The 27687-nt window shown below is 35.1% G+C and overlaps 1 protein-coding gene across 6 annotated transcripts; it reads left to right on the top strand.

Moving 5' to 3' along the window:
* The first annotated feature begins 231 nt into the window (after positions 1–231).
* On the top strand, positions 232–26594 carry DCUN1D5 (defective in cullin neddylation 1 domain containing 5). Of its 6 annotated transcripts, none has more exons than XR_011440432.1 (8): positions 232–687; positions 2829–2920; positions 8030–8100; positions 8513–8604; positions 23331–23439; positions 23526–23630; positions 24005–25326; positions 26255–26594. XR_011440432.1 is itself a non-coding variant. In XM_001498937.7 (8 exons), exons 1-8 carry the CDS (start codon positions 602–604, stop codon positions 26308–26310), a joined length of 714 nt encoding a protein of 237 aa, XP_001498987.2. In that variant the 5' UTR covers positions 232–601; the 3' UTR covers positions 26311–26594. The 6 variants fall into 6 exon arrangements, 5 of the variants coding, with proteins under 5 accessions (XP_001498987.2, XP_023500488.1, XP_070128829.1 ...); XM_001498937.7 differs by having other exon boundaries at positions 25224–25326; XM_070272726.1 differs by lacking the exon at positions 232–687 and adding an exon at positions 21903–21988 and having other exon boundaries at positions 25224–25326.
* The last annotated feature ends 1093 nt before the right edge of the window (positions 26595–27687 follow it).

Here is a 27687-nt window from a genome sequence, read left to right as displayed (position 1 = left end):
GGTTTACTTTACCAGGTTATTTTTAACGCCAACTGCAGAGTATTAGTGGTTTCATAAAACATTTCTTGGGGGTGAATACCGGCATTAGGACAAGGCGGAAGCTTCGCGAGTAAGGTCGGGATAGCCTGGCCAACCAAAGGCGCTCAACAGGCCAACAGTACACGATTTCTGCACTTCCGACGGCCACACAGCGTCGCTCAGCCTGGCGGACGGCGAGCCCGGGCCACCCAGAGCCACGCCCCTCCCGGCGACCGGCTCTGCGCCTGCGTCACTTCCGGCCCTGGGCGATTCGCATCCAGGTCAGACGGAGCCTCCTGCTCTCGGAATCTGTGACTGGTGGAGGTGCCGCGCTCTCTCTTGCCGGTGTGACCAAGCCGCAGTGTCCACCGGCGAGGAGGACCCCCTGCCCCGAGCAGAGGAGGACGAGGAGGCGACCTGGGAGCGGGCGGCGGCCGGCCCGGGCCGCTCTGGTGCGGGCTGGCGACTCTGCTCCTTCCCTTGCTGCTGTCTCTGGGAACCCGGTGTCAGCACTGAGGAGTCTTCAGCGGACAGCGATCCCCTTCCCCGGCTCCCCGGCCCGCCCTGCCGGGGAGGGCGGAAGATGCCAGTGAAGAAGAAGAGAAAATCCCCTGGGGTGGCAGCGGCAGTAGCGGAAGACGGAGGCCTCAAAAAGTGTAAAATCTCCAGGTACCACTTCCCCCCACCCTTCAATCTTTCCTTCTTCCTCCTTTGCTGGATGGCAAGAGGAGGAGGAGGGGGGCCCGGTCCCCGGGGCTCGGGCTGGGGAAGAGGTAACCCGGGAGGTGGGTGCAGAGCCCAGCGAGGCTCTGCGCCGGCTCCACCGCGTGTTCGGTGCGTGCGCCTGGCGCCTATGGAGGGACCGAAGAGTCGCCTCCCAGTGGAGTCTGCGTGCCCTGGAGGGTGGGGAAACAGGACTGCGTACGTAAATTGCGCTCTTTCCCTTGACCGGCTACTCCCTCCAATCTCCCCCAGCCCACCCCACCCCCGGCCTTCTTTCCAGACCTAGAAGTGAGTACAGATGCGCGGAAGGGTCACTTCTAAAATTTCTTTGTAGCGTTGGGTGAAAGGAGCAGAGCATGAGCACTCTTGACCTGACAACTGCCGTGGGGATGGCAGAAAGAAAGGAAAGCTCCCTGTGCTATAATTGGCCTCCAGTAATATTTGGCGTGGTCTGACCTGGATGAGCCCAGCAGGAGGCCTTTAAATCGCAGGAGCCGCATTTTCTGGAAGTATAGTGCCTCCACCTGCGCCAAGTCCCTATGTGCAGAGTTGGAAAGGCCCTGCCTGCGTTTTCTGCTCTAGCATTCAGGTTACTGTTAGCTCTCGATATAAATATTAATAACTTGAAAGCTATTGTACTCTGTATCTTCTTAGAGAAAAAGAAAACAAAGCAGAGCTGTAGTTATGGCTCTTTGACCCCATTGTATCTTGTCATTGAGGCATCACAGCAACCTTGTATGCTGCAAAAATTCATTGCAATTTAGGTGTGAGAAGTGGGTTTTGTTAATTCCCCTTATTGGATATCTTTAACTGTATCAGTAGTTGACACTTGATGTGTCATCTTCAGATGCTACCATTAAAAGAAGACTGTAGCTAGCATTATAAAGAGGTTATAATAGAGCTCTCCTTAAAGAGGGATGTGCTTAAAATGTGAGGTCGGTGACTATTTAGTCTGCATCTTCTTTTCGTAATTGGTTGAATGTTTTTCCTTCATTACTGTGTTTAGCAAAATAGCCCATTTCTTGGGCTATTTCTATGAAAGGTGATGCTGTTTTCTTATACCTCTTGGTAACTCAGACTACAATTTAACATGGTTACTCCACTAGCTCATGTTTTTATGAAATTTGCAAATTGTTTTTTTTAGTGTTCTAACTTGTAGCCATCTTAAGTGTATAATGTATCAAAATTATTTAAATTAAGCACATTAAAATAGCTGAGCAGTCGATATTATTGGAACTCAGGTGATACTTTGCTCTATCAACTTAAAATTTTAAATATGGTACCCTTATTTTACATTGCATTACATTACTCAGTTGCAGAAGTTATAGCATTTCTGTGTCATTATGGTAATTATAACTATTTGAGCTCCTTGAGAAAAGTTTCTCTGAAGTTCATCAACTCCTAGAGGACATTTATAAAATTCCTAACTTTTAATGATTTTATGAAAAAGATAAACAGATTCTGGGATTAAATTGCTTTAGTCCAATTATTTCTACTTTCTCTATCTTTTGGAGTTTTTTTGTGGAACTTTTTTTTTAAATCTGTGGAATTTAATTCTACCCATAGGTCCTAAATCATCTTTTATCTTTAAATATCTATTTAAGCTTAGTAGACGATAAATAAACTCTTAATATATAATTTTATTTTGAAATAGTGATTCATTATCAAAATATACTTTGTAAGATTTTGTTTTCAAATGTATATCTATTATTCACAAATATAATTTCCATGCAAATCAGCAGAAGAATCACTATAAAGATTTTTATTTTCCCAACTACCAGTCCTGCATTGAGAGCATTAGGTTGAATTTCTGTGTGATCTTTTGAAATCTGGGGACATAATTTTAGTTGATATTTTTGGAATTTGATAATGAGCAAAGTAGCATTTGGGTTTTGGTAGCCAGAGATTTTAATGTATAGACTATTGTTTCAAATTGCAAATACTAAACAACTCCAATTTTTTTCTTCTAACGCCAGCTGTAAAACAATACTTTGTTTAGTTTGAACTGAAGTGGTTCATATTGAACTTAGCTTTTCGCTAAAAGTTAAGACTTGATAAAATTCTTAGGCATTTGTGTGTTTTCTAAGCTATTGCAGATCCCAACCCCCTGCTAGACTAATAAGTGGAGAGGAACATTTTTCAAGCAAGAAGTGCCTGGCTTGGTTTTATGAGTATGCAGGTAATGAAATTAATATAAGAAGATATCAGTCACATGCTTTAAAATGGTTTTTTGGTTCATTCACTTAACGAATTATTTATTGCAGACCTGCTGTGTCTTAGTGCTGTGTGCTAAGATTAGGGTCAAGTCTGAGGATTGTGGGTAGGCTAAGAATTTGGTGCCATTTTGGCTATTTCTTTAAATATATAATTCAGTATATAGTAGGAAGGGTGAAACTCTTTTACTATTAATACAATTTGTAAGCAGACAGATTCTCTTATTGGTTTACATCCGTTGACTAAAATAGAGTTGGTATTCTGAAAAAGACAAAATATGTAATAAAACATTTTATACTTTGTATAGTTCTTACTTTCCTTGTCAGTGTTCTTTTGAAATTTCTGAGCCAGAAACTGACATTTTCTGTAACTTTTGGGAGACAGCAAAAAATTCAAAACTCAGATATATCATTGCACAACACATTTACCCTTTAATGATTGCTATTTAACATTCATTTCTACTAGAGATACAATAATAAGAAAGTAAACAGATTGATATTAATACAGTGTGATATATGCTATGTTAGGAAGATGCACCATAAGAATTCATAGAAGGAATATATAACCCAGGCTTAGAAGTGTCAGAAGGCTTCTTGAAGGAGTTAAGCTAAATCTTGTAAGTGGTGGATGAAAATCTCTAGGCCTAGGTTGGGGCCATAGTTTAGAGGTGAAAGTCAAAGCCAAGGATGAAGCTGAAGAGTTAAGCAACTATATACATGAAAAAGAACATTCATTTCCCATTTATTACTAACTTCTTCGTAAGTGTATATGAAAATTTTTTCCTTTAGAATGATTTTGCTCTTTTCAAGTTAGTGATTTTAAAGCTTTTTTTCCCCCTCTTTTCCTAGTTATTTTTCTCTTACCTACTTCCCTGGTTGTTTGGGTTTTTTTCCTCTTTTATCACTGTCGTTCTCAGAGTGTTTGTTTAAAATAAAACAGTATATATGCAGTCATTATATTATATTTAGTGCTAATCAAGGTAAGCTCTCAAGTGTACTCTGAGCTTGAGGTGTAAGTTTAGGCTGACTGTATGGAAACTAAGACTACTTGGGGCGGGGGGGGCAGTAACTTCCCTGTTAGGATCAGCTGAGTGATCCCAAAAGTATAATTTAAAAATTGTTTAGTAACAGAACAAATTCTTTCTAGACCAGAAAAATTGCTATTACTGGCATCCCAAGACAACCACTAACCCAAATTGAATGAAGAGAATTCATTTTCTTACTGACCTCCATTTAAAGTGTTGACCCATTATTCAAAATGCCAGTTTTGCTGATACGCATGATATAGAATCAAAAGGTCACTCATCTTAGTTCACTTATAGAGATTACTAGATACCATAAAATTAATTAGTTTTTTTATCTTTCATGCCTACTTGTTTTACTTCTCCCAGTGACTTTCTTGGGTAGCGTGAGAGTCCAATTAGTTAAACGTTTGTTTCCTATACTAGCATTTTTGTAATAGCCAACATACTAATTGCTGTTTTTATTCCAGAAATTGTGCTAATTATATAATTTTTCCTTATGATCATTCTGTTAAGTAGACATGTTATCCCTATTTTATAGATGAGAAAATTAAGATGTCGATTAAATAATTTGCCCAAGATCACACAATGATAAGAACCAGGATTCAAACCTAGGTTATTTTGACTGTATGCTTTTAACTACTACTATCTTGTAATTTTTTTTTGTTTTTTTAAATAGTCTGTACCGGCCACTAATTTTCCTTTTACAAGGAAGATATTTGTAACTGCACTTGAGGTTAACTTATGTTCTGTCATTCGTTGAATGATTCATTCACTAAGTATTGAGCACTCATTGTGTGCCAGGCACTGTGCTAACTGCTGGGAATATGGTAGTGAACAAGTTAGACAAGATCCCTGCCCTTGGGGGACTTGGCTTCTAATGGAGAAGACAGACAGTAAATAGGTAAGTAAGCAAGATAATTACAGATGGTGGAGGGCTATCAGGTCACAAATGCGATGATTTACAGGGATAGAAAGTAGAAAGTTTGGGTGGACTTTCAAATAGGGTGATTAGAGAAGGCCTCCCTAAAGATTTCTTTGGGCAGAGACCTGATTGACAAGAAGGAACCAATTCTTTGCCAAATAAACAATTACTGTTCCATCTTAAAATGGGGATGTCCCTTATTAAAATGGAGACAATAATTGGTCCTACTGAGATAGTACTTGTAAAGCACTTAGCACAGTACCTGGCATACAGTGAGAACTCAAGAAATGTTAGCTATTATTAAAGAGTAATAGTATTACAGTGTCAGATACACTGGTTGTGTATTTTTACAATACTGTTTCAAAATTAACAATGTAGCTCCTGTGTAGCTCGTGTTGAAGGTACTGTGTGGTTCATTCAGCACAGCTGCTTTTCCTGAGCATCTGCTGCGTCTAACATGGTTTTAGGCCCTGAAGATACAGCAGGGAACATTTCTTTATGGTTACAAAAATATGAAAAAATCAATTTTTCTTTTTTTTTTAGTTTTAAAAATATTTTATCACTAATCTTGTTAATATAATATTGTAAGTCATATGTGATAAGCCTGATGGTTTGGCCTTTCACAGGACCTCTCATCTTGAGTGATATTTAAATTAGCAATAATATAGTGGACCTGTTATTAAACAAAAGCATAGAAAGTAAAAAGGCACTTTTAAAGTCCCATAAAGAATCAAAAGCGATAGAATTGCATGGTCTCTTTAAAGTACCTAGCTGGTAGAGTGACCTAAATCATTTCTATAGCTTCTTAAATTGAGCGGAAACCTATTTTTTTGCCTGAAAGAGTTAGTTAAATTCAGCTCCAGAGGTTTTACCCTTGGAGTAGTTTTATTGGAAGAGTGTGTTTCAAGAAGTATAATTAACATTATGCAATTGGGGAAAAGAACATTGGTATAGACCTTGTTTTAGTTTTAGATCTGTTATTATGTGCACTGCTTTGGGAAAGTCACTTAACATTTACGGAAAGGTCTTATATGTATCTTACATATCTCTATATAACATAATTTAACTTGATTCTAATCAAATTTTAATCAGTAATTCCCCAGTTTCTAGGAAGTGTATATTTTATGACAGTAATTGATATTTCTAGGCATAACTTTTCAGCTTTCTCTTCTAATTACTAATGATGGCAGCTTCAAGGGCAAGTCAGCTTTCTTGTTGCATTTGAAAAATTTAGAATATTTTCCTATCATGCCTTAAAAAAAACTTTGTTTTCTTCTATTAGATTTTTTATCTGTTTTTTACCTTCATCCAAACCATATATAAGGACGCATATTCAGTTATATTTTTTAACAGCTTTATTGTATATATATGCCTCTTAAATTACATAATTAACACATTCTCAAAAAAAATCCTCCAAATATATATTAGGAAGTGAAAGTTTGCTATAATTACCACCCTCTTTACCTTTTAACACCTCACTGCATAAATAAGTGCAGTACTTATTTAGACCAAAAAATTAAAAAAGGGTTTTGGTTTCAGACCAGTGTTAACGTCATCTTAGCAACCTGGATCTCATCTGAAACAGCCAGAATATATTGCCCACATACTGGATGACTACATTCTTCTATTAAGAAAAACTACAGGACATTGGCTTCATGTTGTGCTTCAGAACTAATGATGATGATGTAAAATGCCACCTGAGCGGCCTTAGTCTAGTCTATGATTTATAAAGTGGAGTATTTTTAGTCCTTAAGAAAGCAAGTTTCTCTTGGCTACCTTACAATAATATTTCCAGACTATATTTTCAAAAGCTGAGTTTCGTAAACATATTTCTATCATATTTCATTATTGTTTTAAAATTTTAGTCTTTTTTTTAATTGAGATATAACATTAGTTTCAGGTGTGCAACTCAGTGATTTGATAATCCTATATATTGTGAATAGATCACCAGATAAGTCTGTTAACATCTATCACCACACAGTTACAAATTTTTTGTTTTCTTATGATGAGAACTTTTAAGATCTCCTCTTTAAAACATACAATACAGTGTTAACTATAGTCACCATGCTGTATGTTGCATCCCCAGGACTTAGGAAATACCTTTTGACCACCTTCACCCATTTTGCCCACCCCCCGAACCCCTGACTCTGGCAACCACCAGTCTCCGTATTTCTGAGTTTGGTTTTTTGTTTGCTTGGTTTTTTGTAGATTCCACATATAAGTGGGAACATACAGTATTTGTCTTTTCTGATTTATTTTACTTAGCATAATGCCCTCAAGGTCCATCCATGTTAGCACAAATTTCTTTTAATCTATCCAGTCACAGAAGAGACCTAGCAATGATGTAATTACTCCATTTTTGGAATCTGATAACATAAAAATATGAGAATTGGTGTATTGACTTATTTTTAGCGTTACTAAGGGTGAAAAATAAGAAACAAGTGTCATTTATTTTTGAACATGTGATAGACAGAAGCTAATTGAAGGATTAAACTTGTTTCTATATTAAGATGACACAACTAATACTTTGCTGTCTGTTTTAGAACCAAAATGATAAGGAAACTATCTCATTCTGGAATTGAATGTAGTAATTTCCTTGAGTCATTATTTTCATAATATATATATCTTTAGTTAAAGTATTACATTTTATTTGGGTTTATTTCAAAAGAGTAATGAGTGACCTTCTGTTTTAGTAAGTAAACAAATATTCTCTTCTCGTTACTGTCTTGAATTGTGGGTCAGTACTGGCGCATTCTAGTAGAATAAGAAACTCAGACCTTCTTAAACTTCTTTATTTTCATGCATTGCCAAAAATTTTCTTCAGAGAAGGTTCTCAGTAAATGTTTTTTAATGAATAGATTCAAGTTATTGTATAAACTAGTGATTGATGTTAATGCTATTTCCTTTTTTATTTTTTTAATTTCATTTTTCTAGTGTGTTCAAAGAATATTTCAGAAATTTTAAATTTTAAATCCTATAGCAAATATTTATACTTAACATATGTCAAAACTCAAATTTAGTTATTTACAAAAAATGGTGTATTCATAGATGCGTTTAGCACAGTGGTTTGTGTGTTCTGTTGATATTAAATTATAACAATAAAATATAAATTATTTTTTTCTTTGAAGGTCCTGATGAAGTTGTAGGGCCAGAAGGAATGGAAAAATTTTGTGAAGACATTGGTGTTGAACCTGAAAATGTATGTTTTATTTCTAAGTAGAATGGAATACAAGTGGGGTACGGCATATTCATAAATTTCTAAAAATTGGGACACTGTAATCTTATAGAAGATTTTGTTTCTTCATATTTAATGTTGTGGATGATCATTTAGGGTATTTTTCATCAATTTAAGTTGGGCACGTGTTCTCTTTCTTGATACAAATGTCATTTATAATAGAGTGAGAGGGATTCTACCATCAGAAACTGTTAGAACTTTTTACTTTAAAGAAATTAGCCCATCTAAATTTTTTATAGTTAATGATTCCAAAGGTTGTACTCTTTAATAGTTGGAGGATGGAAATAGTTGTATGAAAATGCTCTCCATGATAAATATAGACATGATTATCTCTATGCTGACTTTTCCCCTATCCTTTATGTTCTGTTCTTTCCAGATTATTATGTTAGTTTTAGCGTGGAAATTGGAGGCTGAAAGCATGGGATTTTTTACCAAGGAAGAATGGTTAAAGGGGATGACTTCATTACAGTAAGACATTTTTTTAAAAAACAAATTTGATGGCCTATTTGAAGATCTTAATTGATATTTTGTGCTTCGTAATTTTCAGGAGTAAGGTTTCCACCTTAAGATAATCAAATTGGTTTGATCTATAACAATCAGTTTGCAATTAACAAAATTTATATTGTGGTCTTGGAAAAATGAATAGTTACCTCATTTTTCATATTCTCTAAGAAAGAACCTCAGTACAGTCCTATTAATTTTCATTGACTCTCTTGGTGGGTGAATTAGAGGTCCATGATCAAAGTTGTTTACTCACAGGTTGTTTGAGCAATAAAGGGTTTCCTTCTCTGAATGTTCAATTCTGCTATGTAAGACATTTATTCTTTGTGCAGTTCTAAGTTCTGGGGCCTCCTCTTGCTCCTCTTCAATTTTATATTTAATTTAAAAAAGAAATTTGAAGATAGAGTTACATGATATTTTTATTATTCATTTTTTGCCAAATAAATCTTAGAACAAAAGTAGAAATGTTGTATGGCTCCCCTGCAACCTTTAGCCATAAGTTTTATGGTTCTATACTTTCAGTTTAGGATGCTGCCTTTGAACCATTTCATAAGTTATGGAATCATTTCTTTATAAAAGTAATTTGATTTTGGCTTTCCAGAGTAAAGTATGCTTAGTTTCAGAATCAATTAGTAATTCTGTATTAATTTTATATTATGTCATCTTTCTAATGTTCATGCAGGATGTTACTAGTTATTGATATTCTAAAATAGTTAGAGGAAGCATTAATTTATAATATTTTGAGCCAAAAACTGGGGGTTAATTAGCCATGTGCTTTCCTGTTGTGATTATGCTTTTATTAACACACTTAACTATCCCTTACTCCTTGTTTGCCTGTCCTTAAATTTCAAATTACCTGATTTTTTTTAAGTGTATTTGTTCATATAGGACTTAAATTTTTATATTTGAATTTTCAGTGTCCAGTGCTGTGTAATTCTCCTTTTTAACCAGCATTAACATAGATATTTCATATATATATATGTATTTTTTTTTTTTACATAAACCTCTTCTTGGCTCATATGAACCAAATCATAATTTCTAGAATAGAACATAAAATCAACCCTCTCATTTCCATTATTTATAGGTGAGATAAGGAGTCTGAGACTCAGGTGAAGAAAATATTTGCCAAAACTTACATAGCTTCCTAGTGGCAGAACTAGGACCCAGAATTTAAATTTCCTGATTAGCAATCTACCATTCTGTATTTCCTATTGCATCATTCTTTTGTATGTACATTAGCATTCTTTATAAAATAGAGGGCCATTATTAACTTTTTAAATCGTCGTGTTTACAACCAAGACTGAATTCTGTCATAGTCTAGATGTCATAACATGCCAATTAAAAATAATGTTGATTCTGAAATTCTCTGGGCTATTTCTCACCTTTAATTAGCTTTTTAGAGAAAGATAAAATACACAAAAGAATATCCAAAGAATATAAACTAGTTTTCATATTGCTCGGTCTGTTTTATTGAACTTTATATATCAGTTGTGATGTGGCTTATTAATTGAAAAACATTTTATTTGGCATTATACCTGCTTTTTTATACTACTCCTACTGCTTTTTAATTGTATACTGCTTTTTTTGAATTTTCTAGCTGACAAATGTTTGTATACTTTTAAACCAAAAAGTTGCTAGTTATTTTTGGTTTTGCAGAACTTGATATAAAGAGCCTTTGTATAATAGAAATTTGTAAACATAAAGCATTTCTAGTATTTACTCTTGAATAAATAGCACCATATTGCCTTAAGTACGAGAATAGAAGTAGACTAACCCCATGAACATATTTTTTATTTGCACATCTTTTCTATAGGAGGTTCACAAGCTATACAAAATTAAAGCAATTATGTAGCAGTTAAAATGGACCCAGAGGTTTCTGTTTGACTCATTTATTATCCCCTGTCCATCTGCCTCGAAGTTCATACTATAGAGCCTTGAAGCTACTCAAATTAGGCAAGCACTCTTGACTGAGAAAATAGTTATTTTTTGCCCCCACGATCTAGATAGCTGTATGAAGTACAAAGTATCTTTTCTCAACTGACTAAGTCTTTTTACTCCCTGAATCTTCATGTAAAAAACTTGCTAGGGGGGCCGGCCCCGTGGCCAAGTGGTTAAGTTCGTGCACTTCACTTCCGCAGCCTGAGGTTCACCGGTTTGGATCCTGGGCATGGACCTACATGCCCCTCATCAAGCCATGCTGTGGTGGCATCCCACATAGAAGAATTAGAATGACCTACAACTAGGGTATATAACTGTGTGCTGCGGCTTTGGGGAGAGAAAAATAAATAAATGAATAAATAAATAAATAAATAGAATAAAACTTGCTAGGAATAAAATAGTTTAAAATTTAAACCAAGAGAGACAAAGGAATCTATATGTCTTAATTTTTTAATTTATAGTTGTCTTGTATACTTAATTTTATATCATAGATATAATCGTAAAATATAAAACTTCATAGACTTGATTCCTTTTATAGATTTTTCATATTTTTAGGATTTATTTTAACCTAGGCCTAGTTATTTGATCGTCCCTAAATTATCTTAACATAGTTATCAGTTGTTTCAAACTAATTAGTTTTAGCCCTTAGAAACTTTAGTAGAGGTCTGCTAAAGAATAGAAACAGTCTGGTATTTAAAACGTATACTATGGTTAAGGATAGTGGACTATAATAATCATGATTAATTAAAGTCCATATTTATATAATGCTTAATAGTTTTCAGAATACTTTTTTTATGTTCATTTATTTTAAACCTGTTTATTCATACAGACTTTCCATAACTGAATTGTCTTTCTCTTTTGTGTGAAAGAAATTATAGGTATGAATTTGTATATAATTAGACTAAAATGGCCATTTTGCAAGTTTCACAGCATGTAATTGCCATATCCTTTCCAGGTATTTTGCCAGGTATTTTGCCCTCCGTAGTTGTCATCATTGTTTAGTAATAGTCAAATTTCCCTTCAAATCGGATTTAATTTAGTAGCTATTTATATTAAACACCTATATTAGATAAAGTACTGTGCTGCCTACTGGTGATCACAAGGAGGCGTAAGACGTAGCTTCTGCCCTTTAGTTAATTTTAAGAGGGCAAGGAAGGCATTACAATACTATAACTGTAAATCTAGGTAGAATGTGACAAGTACCATGGAAGCACAGCTGCTAATAAGAGTACTTTCATGAGATGACAGGAAGATCTTTATATGTGTGGCATTTGAACTGGACCTTGAAGAATGATTAGGAATTTGATGATTGATGATATAGGAGCATGTTTCTGAAGAGGAAATAGTGAGCAGAGCCTTAAGAAAGGAAAGCATGTGTTTGAAGGAAGTAGCTGGTTTGTTAGAATCAAAAGATACCTAAAGAAAATTGGCAGAAGTTGTTTAAATTCTGGATAGTTGGGATAATGGCTACATTATGGAGTGCTTTGGTTAACATGTTGAGAGAGTTTAAACCATATGTTATACATATTGAGAACTGTCAGATTTTTGAGCACTGAAGTCATCAAAGATTTTGGGAATCGTTTTCAATAGAGTAGTTGCTTTAAGGTCATAGATGCTTGAGAACCTTATGAAAACTGTGGACCTTATCCCCATTAAGATGCACATATGCTTCTATACACAAAATGTTGCATATGGATCTTCCTCTTCCTTGCATCTATGGATGCAAGATGCCAAGGATACTTGCGAGTTTTTGTTGTGGCATACCTTACTGGAGCAGAGAACTTTCACCTGCTAGCTGAAAGTCTGGTGTTAGAGCAGGGGGGCAATAGCATGCTGGCGTAGAACCTCAAGAAGAGTGTACTTGATTATTATTATGAAAAAAAGAGGCAAAATCATAGCATCTGACAAGAATAGTAGTAACTATGCTGCCTACCAGTAGATTACAATTTATACACCTTCTGGTCTCCATATTGAGCCCTGGACTTGGAAGATTAAAGACAATAGCCTAGCTTGACTTTTTTTAGGAGAGAGAGGAATGGGGAGCATTTATACGATTTTTTTGTGGGGTGGAAGAGTAGGGTAGATGGGATGCCATGCCATGTGTGGTTTGTGACTATCATTCATTCAGCATTTGAGGCCCAATTGCCATTAGCATCCTTCCCCGCTGCTCTCCCCCAGGGTCGTCATAACTATTTCAGAATGCCCCATCTCCACATTTTCAGCTACCCCCAGAGGTGGACTGTATTGTTCTGATTGATAGACCTCATTCAGAGAAAGTTCTAAATCCAGAACTTTGTGAATGAAATTCTTCCTGTTAGACATCAGTGTGTCACAGCATGCTTATTGGGACTTAATGATTAAGGAAGAGAATGTCGTAGATCTAATACGTGAATGATAATTTCATCTCATTTTAAAGCTCTTGAATGAAGCAGAAATTCAAAAGCCTTCCTTGTTAATCAAATGTTTAGTGATACTCAGGAAATTAATTTCCAAGTCATAGTGTTGAAATTTAAACCAATTTCCGCTCATTCTAACCACAGTGGCCTTGGAGAGTGGTATCATGTTGTGACCATGTTCCCTAAAATCTGTGTGGTTTTCTTTGGTTGTTACTCAAAAAAACTGTCTCTTGTTTTCCATGATATACTAGTTAAGTATGTATTTCTTTTTAGCTCAGGGGAAATACTCTTTCTAAACTTCCCAAGTTATAAGATTATTAACTCTTCTGAGTCTATTTTGGGGTTAAGTTAAATACAAAGAATTGTGTAGTGTTAGTGACTTCTTGGGTATGTTCACTGGTTTTGCTAGGTCCATTCACAGACTTTACAATGTTAATAATAAATATGGAAGCTCATATTTTTTTCGCTCTTCTCCAAGAAAAAAACATTGTCAGTTGTTCTGTTAGATTCTTTCTCTCCTCAAGATTTACATAGGCCATTAGGAATGGTATGAAACAGTTTGAACAGAGCCTCCAATGTATAGGCGATTTTTAAGCTATTTGCCTCAAAAGGAACATATCACTGTAAGAACTGTGCTAAGCATTTAACACATTTATTCTCATTTAATCTTGTAGTTGTCTATTATTGTTATTCTCATTTTAAAATGAGGAAACTGAAGCTGAAAAACTTAAGTAACTTGCCTAAAGCCACATGGCTGGAAATGGACAAGTTGGAATTTTAACCAGTCTGTTTGACTTGACACTTTGTTCTTCATTTTATCTCTGTCTTAAGCTTATTGAGATCACATCCTAAGTAATATTATTGCCGTGTGTACCTGTGGAATGTAAAATATTTGGAAAAGATCATAATTTCTTTGATTCATATCTCCTTAGTGACTTGTTAGTCACTACGTAGGCACTGTACAAGTTTGTTTGAACTACAATTTCCCACTAACCTTTCCCCAGCTAGGAATTTTGAAACTTTTTACAATTAAATAAATGTATCATCTACTTTGTAGTTTGTTTTTGGTATTCATACTTTATATAATGAGTAATTTTGGAATGCTTCTGTATGCCATACTCTGTGTTATGCTATGAGAATGATTTTCAAACTCTGGTGGTAGTAAGAAGAACTTCTAATTGTAGGGAGGCATCCTTTATCTTTTTTGCTCTTCAGAATCTCAAATCTATTGAGATTCTGCATGAGATTTTGTGTGAAAGTGTGAGTCACATTACTTTAAAAAATTTGAAAAGCATTGCTCAAGAAGCTGCAATAATTTGGAAAAGGAGGCCCCTAGTTAGGATAGATCATTACAGGGAAGGGAGTAAATGTAACTAGTTACTTAAAGTGTAGTATCCTGTGAATATTGTCAACTGGTAACTGGAGATCTTAAAGACTTCATGTCTAGATTTTCAAACAGCGTTAGAGTAGCATATAATCTAAGAATTTGTTTCTTTTTTTTGCTGGGAAAGATTCACCCTGAGCTAGTCCTCCTCTTTTTTTCTTTTCCACCCCAAAGCCCCAGTATGTAGTCATATATTCTAGTTGTAGGTCCTTCTGGTTCTTCTGTGTGAGCCAGTGCCACAGCGTGGCTACTGATGGACGAGTGGTGTGGTTCCACACCTTGGAACTGAACCTGGGCCGCCAAAGCAGAATGCACTGAACTTTGACCACTAGGCCATCAGGGCTGGCTCCAGGGTTTGTTTCTTTTGCATATTCTTCTGGTAGAAGTCAACTGCATTTTCACCTTTCATTAAAGCTTCATTTTTCACATAATGAAAAGTTTTTCTACTCATAGAAGCCACTGATTGAAATAGTAAGTAATAAATTTCTAATAAATAGTAAGAATAATTTTTTGTATGTTTCTGCATGAAACATTATACACTCATTTGTATGTAAGGAACTAGGCCCCAGGCAAATCATACAGTTAACTTATCCAAATTTTGATTTCCATTTCTGGCAGTATGGCAGACTAAATGAGTGAAGAAACCATTTCTTATGTGAAACACTTAAATGTTGGGTAGAATATAAAAATATCTTTTAAAAAACCCATCTTGGGGCCAGCCCGATGGTGCAGCGGTTAAGTTTGCACGTTCTGCTTTGGCGGCCTGGGGTTTGCTGGTTCAGATCCCGGGTGCAGACATGGCACTGCTTGGCAAGCCGTGCTGTGGTAGGCATCCCACATATAAAGTGGAGGAAGATGGGCACGGATGTTAGCTCAAGGCCAGGCTTCCTCAGCAAAAAGAGGAGGATTGGCAGCAGATGTTAGCTCAGGGCTAATCTTCCTCAAAAAAAAAAAAAAAAAAAAAAAGCCCATCTGGACTTGAGTATAAATTAAGGAAAATAATAAGAGGCCAGAAATGTTGAAGGATGGTGATTCCATAGGGATCTCTGGAGCTGACATTTACCCTGAAGATAGCTACCTATTCCTAGTCACTTAGTCTGTCTGTTAACTTGTCCTGCATATTGTGAGTAGGAGACAAATTGCGAGGCCTGAGTAGGGTGAGAATCAGATCAAAACTCCCACATTAAGTCATTAGTGCCAAACCTACCCAACAGACGGAAACTTGATTGCTTGGGCTTGGTTCTGCATACAGTTGGAAGTAAAGGGCTTCCACCCAAGAGAATTCCTAGTCAAAAGCTTTTTGTAATGCAGATTTAGGGCTGGAATTCATGGCATGACACAAGCCAAAAATATATTCTAGAATTGTCCCAGGCTATGGTATGCCTTTGTGTGTAGTGGAAGCAGTTCTTCTGACAGGAATAAATTTTGAAAGGAAGCCTCAATTTCTGCAGAACAAGGGTCAGAGATCATTAGTTAGCAATCGAAAATCACTAAAAATATTGGGAAACTGATCTTAAACTTCAGAATCAGACTCTTTAAGACTAGTATTTTGAATTATCACAATCTCAGTATAAAATAACTGCATTTAATATGTTGAAAGAAAGAAGAGGAATGGTCTCAGATAATCAGATTTCAAGTAATTAAACTTTTAAAAGTGAAGAATAGAAAAGATTTAAAACTCAATGGATGGGGGCCAGCCCGCTGGCGCAGCCCTTACCCGGGGTTCGTCGGTTTGGATCCAGGGTCTGGACATGGCAGCCCGTGGCACACCATGCTGTGGTAGGCATCCCACATATAAAGTAGACAAAGATGGGCATGGATGTTAGCTCAGGGCCAGGCTTCCTCAGCAAAAAGAGGAGGACTGGCAGTAGTTAGCTCAGGGCTAATCTTCCTCAAAAAAAAACCCTCAATGGATGAGCTACAAAGAAGATGTAAATAAAGTAGGAATCAAAGTGACCTACAATAGCTGAGGAAAATAGGAAAGAAAGGCTAAGAGAAATTGTGGATAAATTTTTACTGTTGGGGCCAGCCCAGTGGCTGTGTGGTTAAGTTTCCATGGTCTGCGTCAGCGGCTTGGGGTTCGCTGGTTCAGATCCTGAGCACAGATCTACACACCACTCATCAATCCGTGCTGATGCAGCATCCCACATGGAAGAACTACAGTGACCTACAACGAGGATATACAACTATGTGCTGGGGCTTTGGTAGGGAAAAAAGAAAAAGAAGAGGAAGATTGGCAACAGATGTGAGCTCAGGGCCAGTCTCCTTCACACAGAAAACCCACAAATAAACACTACAAACAAAACTACAAACAAAAACTACACTGTCATTTTTTTAACTTTACTGTTGAGTTTTGAGAGTTTTCCCCATATTCTAGATATGAGTTCTTCGTTGAATATGTGGTTTGTAGATATTTTCTCCCAGTCTGTAGCTTGTGTGTTCATCCTCTTAGAAGGACTTTTACAGAGCAAAAGTTTTTAATTTTGATGAAGTCCACTTTATCAGTTTTTCCTTTCATTGATTGTGCTTTTGATGTCAAGTCTAAGAATTCTTTGCCTTGCCTTAGATCGTGAGGGTTTTCTCTAAAGTTTTTTTTCTGGAAGGCTTTTATTTTTACATTTTACGTTTAAATCAGTGATGCATTCTGAGTTAATTTCTTTAAAAGATGCAAGACTCCAGTAACATTTGTTGAAAAGCTCTTTCCTCCATTGAATTGTTTTTGCAACTTTGTCAAAAATCAGTTGGACATATTTGTGTGGGTCTGTTTGTGGGTTCTCTATTTTATTCTGTTGATCTGTGTCTTAACCTTCTGCCAATACCATACAATTTAGATTACTGTACCTGTATACTAAATCTTGAAATCAGGTAGATTGATTCAGCTTTTTTCAAAATTGATTTAACTATTGCAGTTCCTTTGCTTTTCTAAAAATTTTAGAATAATTTTCTCTATATCTAAAAAAATTTTTATTTCTTTCGTCAGTCCTGTGTAGTTTTCAGCATAAAAGTACATTTTGTTAGAAATACACCTAAATATTTTTATTTTGAGTCACAGTATTGTTTTGAATTTCAGCATCCACGTATTTATTACCAATATATAGAAATGCAGTTGATTTTTGTATGTTTGTTTTGTATCCTGTGACCTTGCTGAACTCAGTTATTCTAAGGCTTTTTCTGTATTCCTTGGGTTTTCTGCATAATCATGTCATATGATTATGACATGAAATAGGATAGTAGGGACAGTTTTCTTTCTTATTTAGTCTGTATATCTTTTATTTCCTTACCTTGACAATGCTAGAACTTCTCCCACTGTGTTGGATAAGCATGGTGAGAGTGGACATCCTTTCCTGGCTCCTGATCTTAGAGGGAAAACATTCACTCTTTCACCATTAAGTACATTAGCTATAGGTTGTTTGTAGATGTCAAGTCAAGGGAGGTCTCCTCTATCCCTATTTTTCTGTGAGTATTAACATGAATGGATGTTAAATATTTTAAATGCCTTTTCTGCATTAAATCATATGATCCTGCAGTTTTTGTTTAGCTTAATATTCTGATTACGTTGATTGTTTTTTGTATATTGAATTAGTCTTGCATACCTGGAATAAATCCGACCTTCTTATGGTGTATAATTATTTTTATATACTGCGGAATTCTATTTGCTAATATTTTGTTAAAGATTCATGAAGGATATTGGTCTGTAATTTTCTTTTATTTATTGTGATATAATTGACATATAACATTTATATTAGTTTTAGGAGTACAACATAATGATTTAATATTCCTCTATGTTGCAGAATGTTCTTTAACATCCATCACCAAACGCAGTTGCAAAATTTTTTTCTTGTGATGATTCGTTTTTGTTTTTTTTTTAATGGTATCTTTGGTTTGATGTCAAGGAAATACTGACTTTAGAATATGAATTGGGAAGTTTTTCTTTGTATTTTATTTTTTGAAAGAGATTGTGTATAATTCGTCTTCAAAGACTGGTAGAATTGTCCAGTGAAACCATCTGAGCCTGCAGATTTCTTTTTTAGAATTTTTTAAATTTTGAATTCAATTTCTTTAGTAGTTATAGGGCTACTCAAATTATTTTATATAATGTGTGTTGTGGTAGTTTTGTTTTTCAAGAAATTGGTCTGTTTCATCTAAGTTGTCAAATTTATATCCTTTTGATATTCTTTTGATATCTACAGGTCTGTAATGATATCCTTTGTTTCATTCCTGACATTGGTAATTTTTATCTCTTTTTTCTTTGTCATTCTTGCTAGAGACTTGTCAATGTTATTGATCTTTTCCAAAGAATCAGCTCTTTTTTCGTTGATTTTTCTCATTTTTCTGTTTTCAATTTCATTGATTTCTGTTGTTAATTATTTACTTTCTCCTGCTTGCTTTAGGTTTATTTTGCTCTTCTTTTTCTAGATTCTAAAGGTAGGAGCTTAGATTATCTATGGAGACTTTTTCTCTTTTCTGATGTTTGCATGTAGTGCTATACATTTCCCTCTCAGCACTGCTTTGTGTCTCACAAAAGTTAATATGTTGTGTTTTCATTTTCATTCAGTTCAATATATTTTTTGGTTTTCATTGAGACTTCATTTATGGATTATTTAGGAGTTTGCTGTTTAGTTTCTAATTGTTTGGAGATCATTGTGGTCAGAGATCATATTCTCTGTGATTTTAATTCTTTTTATCTGTCAAAGTTTATTTTTATGGCTCCAGGTATGGTCTACCTTGGTTTATGGTCTGTGGGCACTTGAAAAGAGTATTTTATTGTCATTGAGTAGAGTGTTCTATTAATGTCAGATCCTATTGATTGATGGCATTGAATTCTTTGATATGTTTACTAAAGTTCTGTCTAGTTCTATCAATTGCTAAGAGAAGAGGGTTGAACTCTCTAACTATAATTGTGGATTCGTTTATTTCTCCTTTCAGTTCTATAAGGTTTTGCTTCACATATTTTGTAGCTCTGTTGTTTAATACACATTTAGGAGTGTTACGTCTTTGTGATGGATTGACCTTTTTATCATTATGTAGTGTTTCTCTCTGTTCTGATTATTTTCTTTGCTCTGATTTCTACATTAGCTGATTTTAATAGAGCCATTCCTCCTTTCTTTTGAATAATGTTTCCATGATATCTCATTTTCTATTCTTTTACTTTCAGTCTGCCTATATTGTTATATTTGAAGTCAGTTCCTTCTATGTAGCATAGAGTTGGATCATTTTTTTTTGATCCACTCTGTCAATCTCTGTCTTCTAATTGGTATATTTAGACTACTTACATTTAATGTAATTGCTGATACATTAAGGTTTAAGTCTGACCTATATTTTACAATTCAAAACTTTTCATTTGATTCTTGTTATATTGTTAAATTTTTTCCTTAGACTTTGTTTTTGCTGAGACTTTCTAGCTTCTCATTTGTTTTATTTTGTTCATAATTGCTTCTTGAAGCATTTTTATAATAGCTGCTTTAGAATCTGTCAAATAATTCTAAACATCTCCATCATTTTGGTGTTTGCATCTCTTGGTTGTCTTTTGGCATCCATTTGAGATTTTGGTTCTTGGTGTGACAAGTGATTTTTTTTGAAAGCTGGAAATTTTGAGGGTATGTCATGAAACTCTGGATCTTATTTAAATCTTCTGTTTTAGCTAACTTCCTCTAACACAACCTTGGCAGGAGAATTGGGGGTCACTGCCTCATTATTTCCAGGTACAAGTTGAAATTGAAATTACCCACTCAGCATCCATTGACATCCGAGGAGGGAAGTCTTCATTACTCTTGGCACATGTGAGAGTTCCAGGCCCTCACTAGGGCTCCACTGATACCTTCTTGTTTCCCACAAAATCTCCACTGACCCGGCTGGGGTGGTGGTCTTGTTGCTGCGGTGATGGTGAAAGCCCTGACTCTCCACACGGCCTCCTCTGACACTACCCAAGGGCAGAGGAGGGGGCTTGTTACTACCTGGTGGGAGTGGAAGTTCGTGTTCCCCATGTAGTTTCCACTAACTCTGCAGGAGTTGAGAGGGAGGCCTCCTTATATACTGATGAGGGTGGACCATTCAGGTCGCCATTCACTCTTTGCTGGCATTGATGGGGTTGAGTCACAGTTTTTTCTGTGGTGTTTGACTGGAGAAGAGTGTTCTTTTTCTGAAAGTTTTCTGTCCTGCTAGGCTAATTGCTTTCGGCTAGAGGCAGAGCAGGCTTTTGTTGGGATTTTTTTATCTGCCCCATTGGCATTTCTGTTTGCTGACTCCTTCAGCTCCAAGTCTAGGATAGATGAGGCAAAAAGACAACCCAGGGATCTCACGATTGTATTGTCTCTCAGGGTCTTTCAGAATTCTTTCACTCTTCTTATGTTGTTTTATGTGTAATGTCCAGGGCTTTTGGTTGAATTAGCAGGAGAGAGAGGGAAAAGTACATTTACTTCTGCTTCCTGGAAGCGGAAGTTATTTCTTTTATCTATTAAAAAAAAAGCAAACCTCTGCCCTCCCAGTCCAACTATAGTTAGTGTCCCTTTTCTCTGCTTCCTTTAAGAACCAAATTCTTTGAAAGCATTTGTCTATACTTATTTTATCTAGTTCCTCTCTCATTCTCTCTTAAACCTATTCTAGTAAGGCTTTTATCCTACCACTCTTGTCAAGGTGTCATTTACAAGTGAATACCTGTAAGCAATAATACCTAGCAAAACTCCTTCTGTTTATTATTAGTTCTGGTGGCGTTGATTTCGACTCCTGGTGACCCTGTGTACAGCAGAGCAGAACTCTCCCTGGTCTTTCCATACCATCCTCTCACTTCCAGTGCTTGTATCAGCCAATACTCCGCTGCTATTCATAGCCAGTTGCTATTCATGGCCAATTTCTTCGGACGTGGATGTCCTGTCATCCTTTCTAGTCTGTCCAGTCTGGAAGCTCTGCTGATACCTGTCCACCATGGGTGGCCCTGCTGGTATTTGAAATATTGGTGGCATAGCTTTCAGCATCACAGCAACATGCAGCTGCCATAGTATGACAACTGACAGATGGATGGTATGGTTCCCTGAGCAGGAAATAAACCCAGGCCGCAGCAATGAGAGCACCATCTTAACCACTGGACCACCCGGGATGGCTATCAAAACTGTGGCTGAAGCTAAAATTGTACTTAGAGGGATATCTATAGTCATAAATGTTATATTAAAAGAGAAAACCAGCCTGAAACTGAATGAACTAATATCTAATTTAAGAAGTTAGAAAAAGAATCAACCCAAACTAGAAGAAGAAAGGAGATATAAAGATATCCAGACATAAGTAAAATAGACAGCAAAGCTACCTACAATTGAGATAATTAAGAAATTCTGACAAGATGGTCAAGAAAAACAAAAGGCAAAAATATGTAATGATACGTATTAGAAAATATAAATAATTTTAATCGACATATTTAAATGAAGTTATATGTGAAATAAAGTATCAGAAAAGTATATAAATGAGCAAAACTGATTCAAAAAGAAATAGAAAATCTGAATGGTTCTATAACCTGTGAAAATGCTGATTTAGTAGTTAAAAGTCTTTCCTTCTTTCAGTAAAAAGGCCCAGGTGGTTTTTCAGCTGAGTTTGGACAAATGCTCATTCCACTGTGCAGTAAACTTTTCAGAAAACAGAAAAAAGGGTAATAATTCTCATTTCATTTTTGTGAGGCTTATGCTATAAGCTTGTTATCAAAACTAGCAAAAAGAATGCGAAAGAATGAAATTTATAAGCCAGTCTCATTTATGAACATTGCAAAAAAATCTAGCAATATATACAACAGATAACATGGCCAAATTTGACTTACTCTAAGAATGCAAGATGTAAGCAACATTAGAAATTTATCGAAAATATTTACACCTTAATAAAATTGTAATTTATACAAGTCACATTGTTGATTTAGAACAGTAAAAGTCTTAGTTAAGTCTGAGAATGCTGGGTGTCTATAGTACATGATGAGTACTAACATTCAGTTTTGAGCACAGTTGTTGTGGGTCACAGTAGATGGCACAACTAATTTGATTGAAGGGAGTGGTCTCTCAGAGATAGCAAAAAGTGAGTTAGATTTTGATGAGTAATATTTTGTCAAACTGTTGGAGGGAACAGCATTTCAAGTAGAGGAGATAATACGTGCTAAAGCATAACAGTGGCGTTTGGGAATGGTAAGTGAAATATAACTAGAGCACAGCAGGGATACTGGGACCTGGCAGGAGATGAGACTGGAGATTTATATCAGTTGTGAAAGGCTTCGTCTGCCTTGCTTCTTGCTAAATAGTAGAATATATCAACCCAGTGAGAGTCAAAAAGCCTGTGAAGACTTTTGAGCATTCGTCTATTTATCTTCTTATATTTAATGTCTTATCTTTAGAAATAATGTATAAGTTGTTTGTGTTCTTTTGCATATGTACCATATTTGCAGTTAGGTCCTGCCATTGATTTACCTTAATTTTTTTGTTCACTAAAAATATAGGAATCTGAATTTATGACTGAACCACTAATATGCATTAATTTCCTCTGTGTTACATCCTACACTTTTAAAACCACTCATGGCTAACTCTCTCATCAACCTCTAGTGCCTAAGAACTTTCCAATGAAATACATGACAGAGACCTGATTAATTTCATTTACTCTGCCATCTTTTTAACTTCGTGTATGCTAAAAGGCACATTTAATGCATCTCTTTTTAAGAGATATTTGTGATTTTATTGGATTTTTTTGATTGAGTTGTTTTGTTTTTTAAAGAAAATTCATCAGAGTGAACTTTCATTGATTGCCTGGTTTCCTTTTTCTTTTTCCTTTTTTATTGCATTAGTAGATACAAGACAAGTTAGTTTGTTACTCTCAAGTTCTGTATCAGAATTTTAAACCTAAGTTAACTTTGTAAATGAGCTCACTTGTTTCTTAATGTATTCCTTCTAACCCCCTAAAGATACTTTTATTTAGTTTTCTTGATTATATAATGTTTGATTTTTTTTTAATTTAAGGTGTGACTGCACAGAAAAGTTACAGAACAAATTTGACTTTTTGCGCTCACAGTTGAATGATATTTCTTCGTTTAAGAATATCTACAGATATGCCTTTGATTTTGCAAGGGTAGGTGCAATTTCCATGTTTTGTGATTTTAGTATGTTTTTAATCTTGAGACCACACTTAGGAAAAATTTTTTACTTATGTTTTAGGATAAAGATCAGAGAAGCCTTGATATTGATACTGCTAAATCTATGTTAGCTCTTCTGCTTGGGAGGACATGGCCACTGTTTTCAGTATTTTACCAGTACTTGGAGGTATGTGTGTTTTTTCACTTTGAAAATTTTATTTTAAAACTTAATCTGATTAGAAATATACCTTTATTGAGGAAAAACAAATCGATTTTTAATACGATGCTTTTTAAAATATCTCCTTAAGTAGTAGAAAATTTCTATTAATATGTGTACATATCTGCTGTCATTTTTAGACATTTTACATTCATTAATATATTGTCTATATGATATTTTGATTTCATCCCTTGCATCTCCCCCATAAAAAAAGAAACCTTCAAGAAATATATTTTAGCACAGACATTCTTCATGCAAAATTAGTTTCTTGGTCTTTTGGCAGGAGAGAATTGATGCTAGTGCACAAATCTCAAGTTTCTGAGTCAGGTTTCCTTCTCTTACAGGATCTAAGGCTGAAATCCACGTAAGAGAACCAACTGGAGAAATAAAGCTTTCATTTTCACTAAGACTCAATCTAAAGAATTAGAATAAAACTTGTAATATTTTATATCCACAAATATGAGAATGACTATAATAGTGTACTTAAATGTACTGGTTACTAAAAAATGTATGCTAAATTTATGAAGGAAAGTATTCTTTTAGAAGGTTTATCATAGCACCTACCTCAGGCAGTGGTTTTAAGAAGATACTGTTCTTTTTTCCATTACTTTCTTTGATTTTCTATTTGTTTTCATGCCTTTTCAATTTTAGTTTTTTTTGGTATAATTCTCACCATTTCTTGAATACAGATGCTTTTGCTTTTTGATTTGAAAATAATTTCTCATAAAGCTGGTTGTTTATCATAGCAAGTTCCCCAGAGTAGTTTTGTTTAAAGCTTGTGATAAGAGGCTGGTATGAAAAAGTCCTATGTGAATAGGTTTTCTGCGCATTTAAATCTTTAAGCATAGATGTTTTTGATGGATGTTTTCAGTCTTCCTCCTATTAGCAGCTTTGGGCATAACAGTGTAAAAATATTCACCTCTAAAGGGAGCTGAGAGAACTAAATATTTTCAAACATTTATTATGGGGAGACTGTTTGACATACATTATCTTTTAAAATCTTTATAACACCATTTTGAATTACTTGTTATCCCCACTTCAGCAAATGAGAAAATGGGTTCTGTTATTAAGTAACTTTCCCAAAGTTGCTTAATTAAGTGGCAGAAGTGGGATTTGAACCCAAGCCTATACTCTTTCCACTGCTTCCAAAGATGCCAATTTCAAAATGTGACTAAATGTAAATCTCATGCAAAGAAGTGATTTACTAGGAAGCAGATTGAGGGTACTTACTGGATGTAGGAAATGTTGTATGTCTTGATCTCTTTGTTGATTACACAAATACATACATAGGTAAAAATTCATTGTTTTATTTAACCTTACTATTAGCACCCTTGAAACTCCTGTTATTCCTCAAAAATGAATGAGAACCAAAGGAGAAAATAAATTGGACGACATTAACATATAAATGCCCCTGAGGATTCTTTTAAGAAACACAATTTAATTGAGAGGAATAATTTTTAGGAAAGACCAAATCATAAAAATGTTATAATTAAATTTATTAAAGTCAAGCCCTAGGAAGTAATGCTTGTCTTGTAATCCCAATATTTATATAATTTTCTACAGCAATCAAAATATCGTGTTATGAACAAAGATCAGTGGTACAATGTATTAGAATTCAGCAGAACAGTCCATGCCGATCTTAGTAACTATGATGAAGATGGTGCTTGTAAGTATAATGTAATGTTTTCCTATGAAAATAAAATTCTTAAAACCATTAAATGAGAATATTTATTTGTGTAGCATTACCATAAAGGATTTAAACTTCCTAACAGTAACTTTTATTATTTAGTTATGTGGAGGAGGCGTAGAAGGGAGACAGAGAGCTCAGATTGAGCAATGTTATAAAATCTGTGCTGATAAATGAAATGTTTTCAATTCCTCAGTAACAGAACATTATAGCTTAATTTTAATAATAATTTCTGCATCTAGAAGCTAAAATTTTGTCCCTGCCTTTCCTGACATTTTTCTATGGAAGAAAAATGTAGTCATGATTTTGAAAATAGGAAAGCAAAACATCAGCTACAATAGAAAGAGCTTTAAAGTTAATATCATAGTACCCAATCGCAATATGGCAAATAATGTCAAAATAACTTCCCTTAGAAATTACTGTGTAAACAGGTAATGAAATATTTACAGTTTTTCAATGTTTCAAGTTAAAATGTCTGTGCATAGTCTCCGGTGGAAAGGCTAGAAAGCCATACAACAGATCTTTGAAGTAATGATAAATTAGATAAGCCAAATTAATTCTCTAGAACTATAAATTAAGTTTTCAGCTCCCACCACCAGTTTGGTTACATGCATTGTTTTGATGTTGTGAAGTGTTACTTGTAAAGGTACTTAGTTATTGGAGAGTTCTTAAAACACTTAACACCTTGAGAAGGAAGTTCTGCACATTCCCATTGTGAAAAGTCCCTACGTCAGAAAAGAAAAGGCTAAGAGAGCACGTTGAGTAGAAGAGGGAGGCTGGAAGCGGAGCACCCGAGGAAGGGGAGAGTCCGTCCCCTGTGGTCGTCACAGAGCTGGAGGGGTGTTTATTTTATAGTTGGAGAGATAAGTTCACTGAATCCTAACAAAAATTGTCTCTTTATTTCTAGGGCCTGTTCTTCTTGATGAATTTGTTGAGTGGCAAAAAGTCCGTCAAACATCATAGCAAGAACTATTGTGAAGAAAATGCAGACCTTTTGATTCTCACGTGTATAGAAGCTAATGAGATGAGGAAAACAAAATCCAAAGGGTGCATTTTCATTCATATGAAAGACTTCTTAGAGTACTTTTTTTTCCTTTTTTTTAAAGGAAGTTCTCTTGTTACATGTGATAGGCATTGAGCCACACCTCTCTGAGACTGAATGTTGAATTTTTTGTTTTGAGTTATGTTTATAACGTTTATTTCACAACAATAAAGATTCGGATTTGTGACAAAGGCCTTAAAGTGAAGATGTCCCTTGAGTGTCAGAGTGGTATTTATTTTTGTAAATTTTAATTCTTGAATTTTAGAGGTTCTGTCTCACCAGGAATTTATGGAATTTTAAAGATTTTAAAACAATCTTAATATTTGGCGATATAGTCTGCTGATGGTGTAGTTCATTATATTCATCTCTGCACAATTAGGAAGAATATTTATCGGCCATGACTTCTGGAATAATGATATTCTGATGCAGCTAATAAAATACATTTCTGGATATTGAAAGTGCTTCAACTTTCAGCTCTGGTTTTCTGTGAAAGCTGCTGAGATCTTATGCACATACTTTACCTGGAAAGTTTAGAATTGGAAAGATTATGTCCAGTTATTTTGTTTTCTGACCACTAAATACTTATGTCAGTCAGCAATGCGTGTACATTCTTAATGTGAATTTTAAGTTTTCTGTATTCTGTGAGTTAAAAACGTCCATTTATATTTGAAAGGGCAAGGTTCATTTGTTAGTGGTCTCAAAATCAGAAAGCCTTACGAGAGAATTAAGACCAATATTGAAGTTGTATCATCATCATTATTGTCATTATTATTGGTATATATATGATCTTCTTTAACAGTCATTTTGTGATATGGGAAGTTTTGTTGAGGGCCCTTTGTTTGTGTCTTAAAGGAACCTTAGCTCTGATGTGGATTTAGTTAAGATATATAAGAAAAGAAGATAATAGAATACGGAATCATGAGAGAACTCTGGGTATAATTATGCAGAACTCAAGAGTGTCATTTACATTGGTACAATCACAGTTTTGCTAATTATCACATTTTCTGACTGTTGGCAATAAAGTCGCTTGAGAAAAGGACAGCTTTTTCTAATTCACATAAAAGGCATCTTTTGGACTAGCAGCAGGGCTGTTTGTACATTCCTTTTCAAACCATCCAATATCCCAGTGATATGAAAACTTTGTTGACATTCACAGTCCAGTCACAACCTCAATAACACGCCTAGTTTCATTGTATGAGTGAAGAGAAGTAAATAGATTATTTTTCCATAATAAAGATGTTTCTATTGGGATTTAAGGTAAAGGTTGATTTTTGTTGATGAATTTATTTGATGAGTGA

Source organism: Equus caballus, chromosome 7 (assembly GCF_041296265.1).
Source record: "Equus caballus isolate H_3958 breed thoroughbred chromosome 7, TB-T2T, whole genome shotgun sequence".
Taxonomy (NCBI): Eukaryota; Metazoa; Chordata; class Mammalia; order Perissodactyla; family Equidae; genus Equus; species Equus caballus.
This window is presented reverse-complemented; position numbering and strand designations above follow the sequence as displayed.

Coding starts and splice junctions, on each gene's coding strand:
- DCUN1D5 (XM_001498937.7), top strand. CDS start 602: ATGCCAGTGAAGAAGAAGAGAAAATCCCCTGGGGTGGCAGCGGCAGTA. Junction 688..2,828: donor AAAAAGTGTAAAATCTCCAG/GTACCACTTCCC, acceptor GTGTTTTCTAAG/CTATTGCAGATCCCAACCCC. Junction 8,605..23,330: donor AAGGGGATGACTTCATTACA/GTAAGACATTTT, acceptor TTTTAATTTAAG/GTGTGACTGCACAGAAAAGT.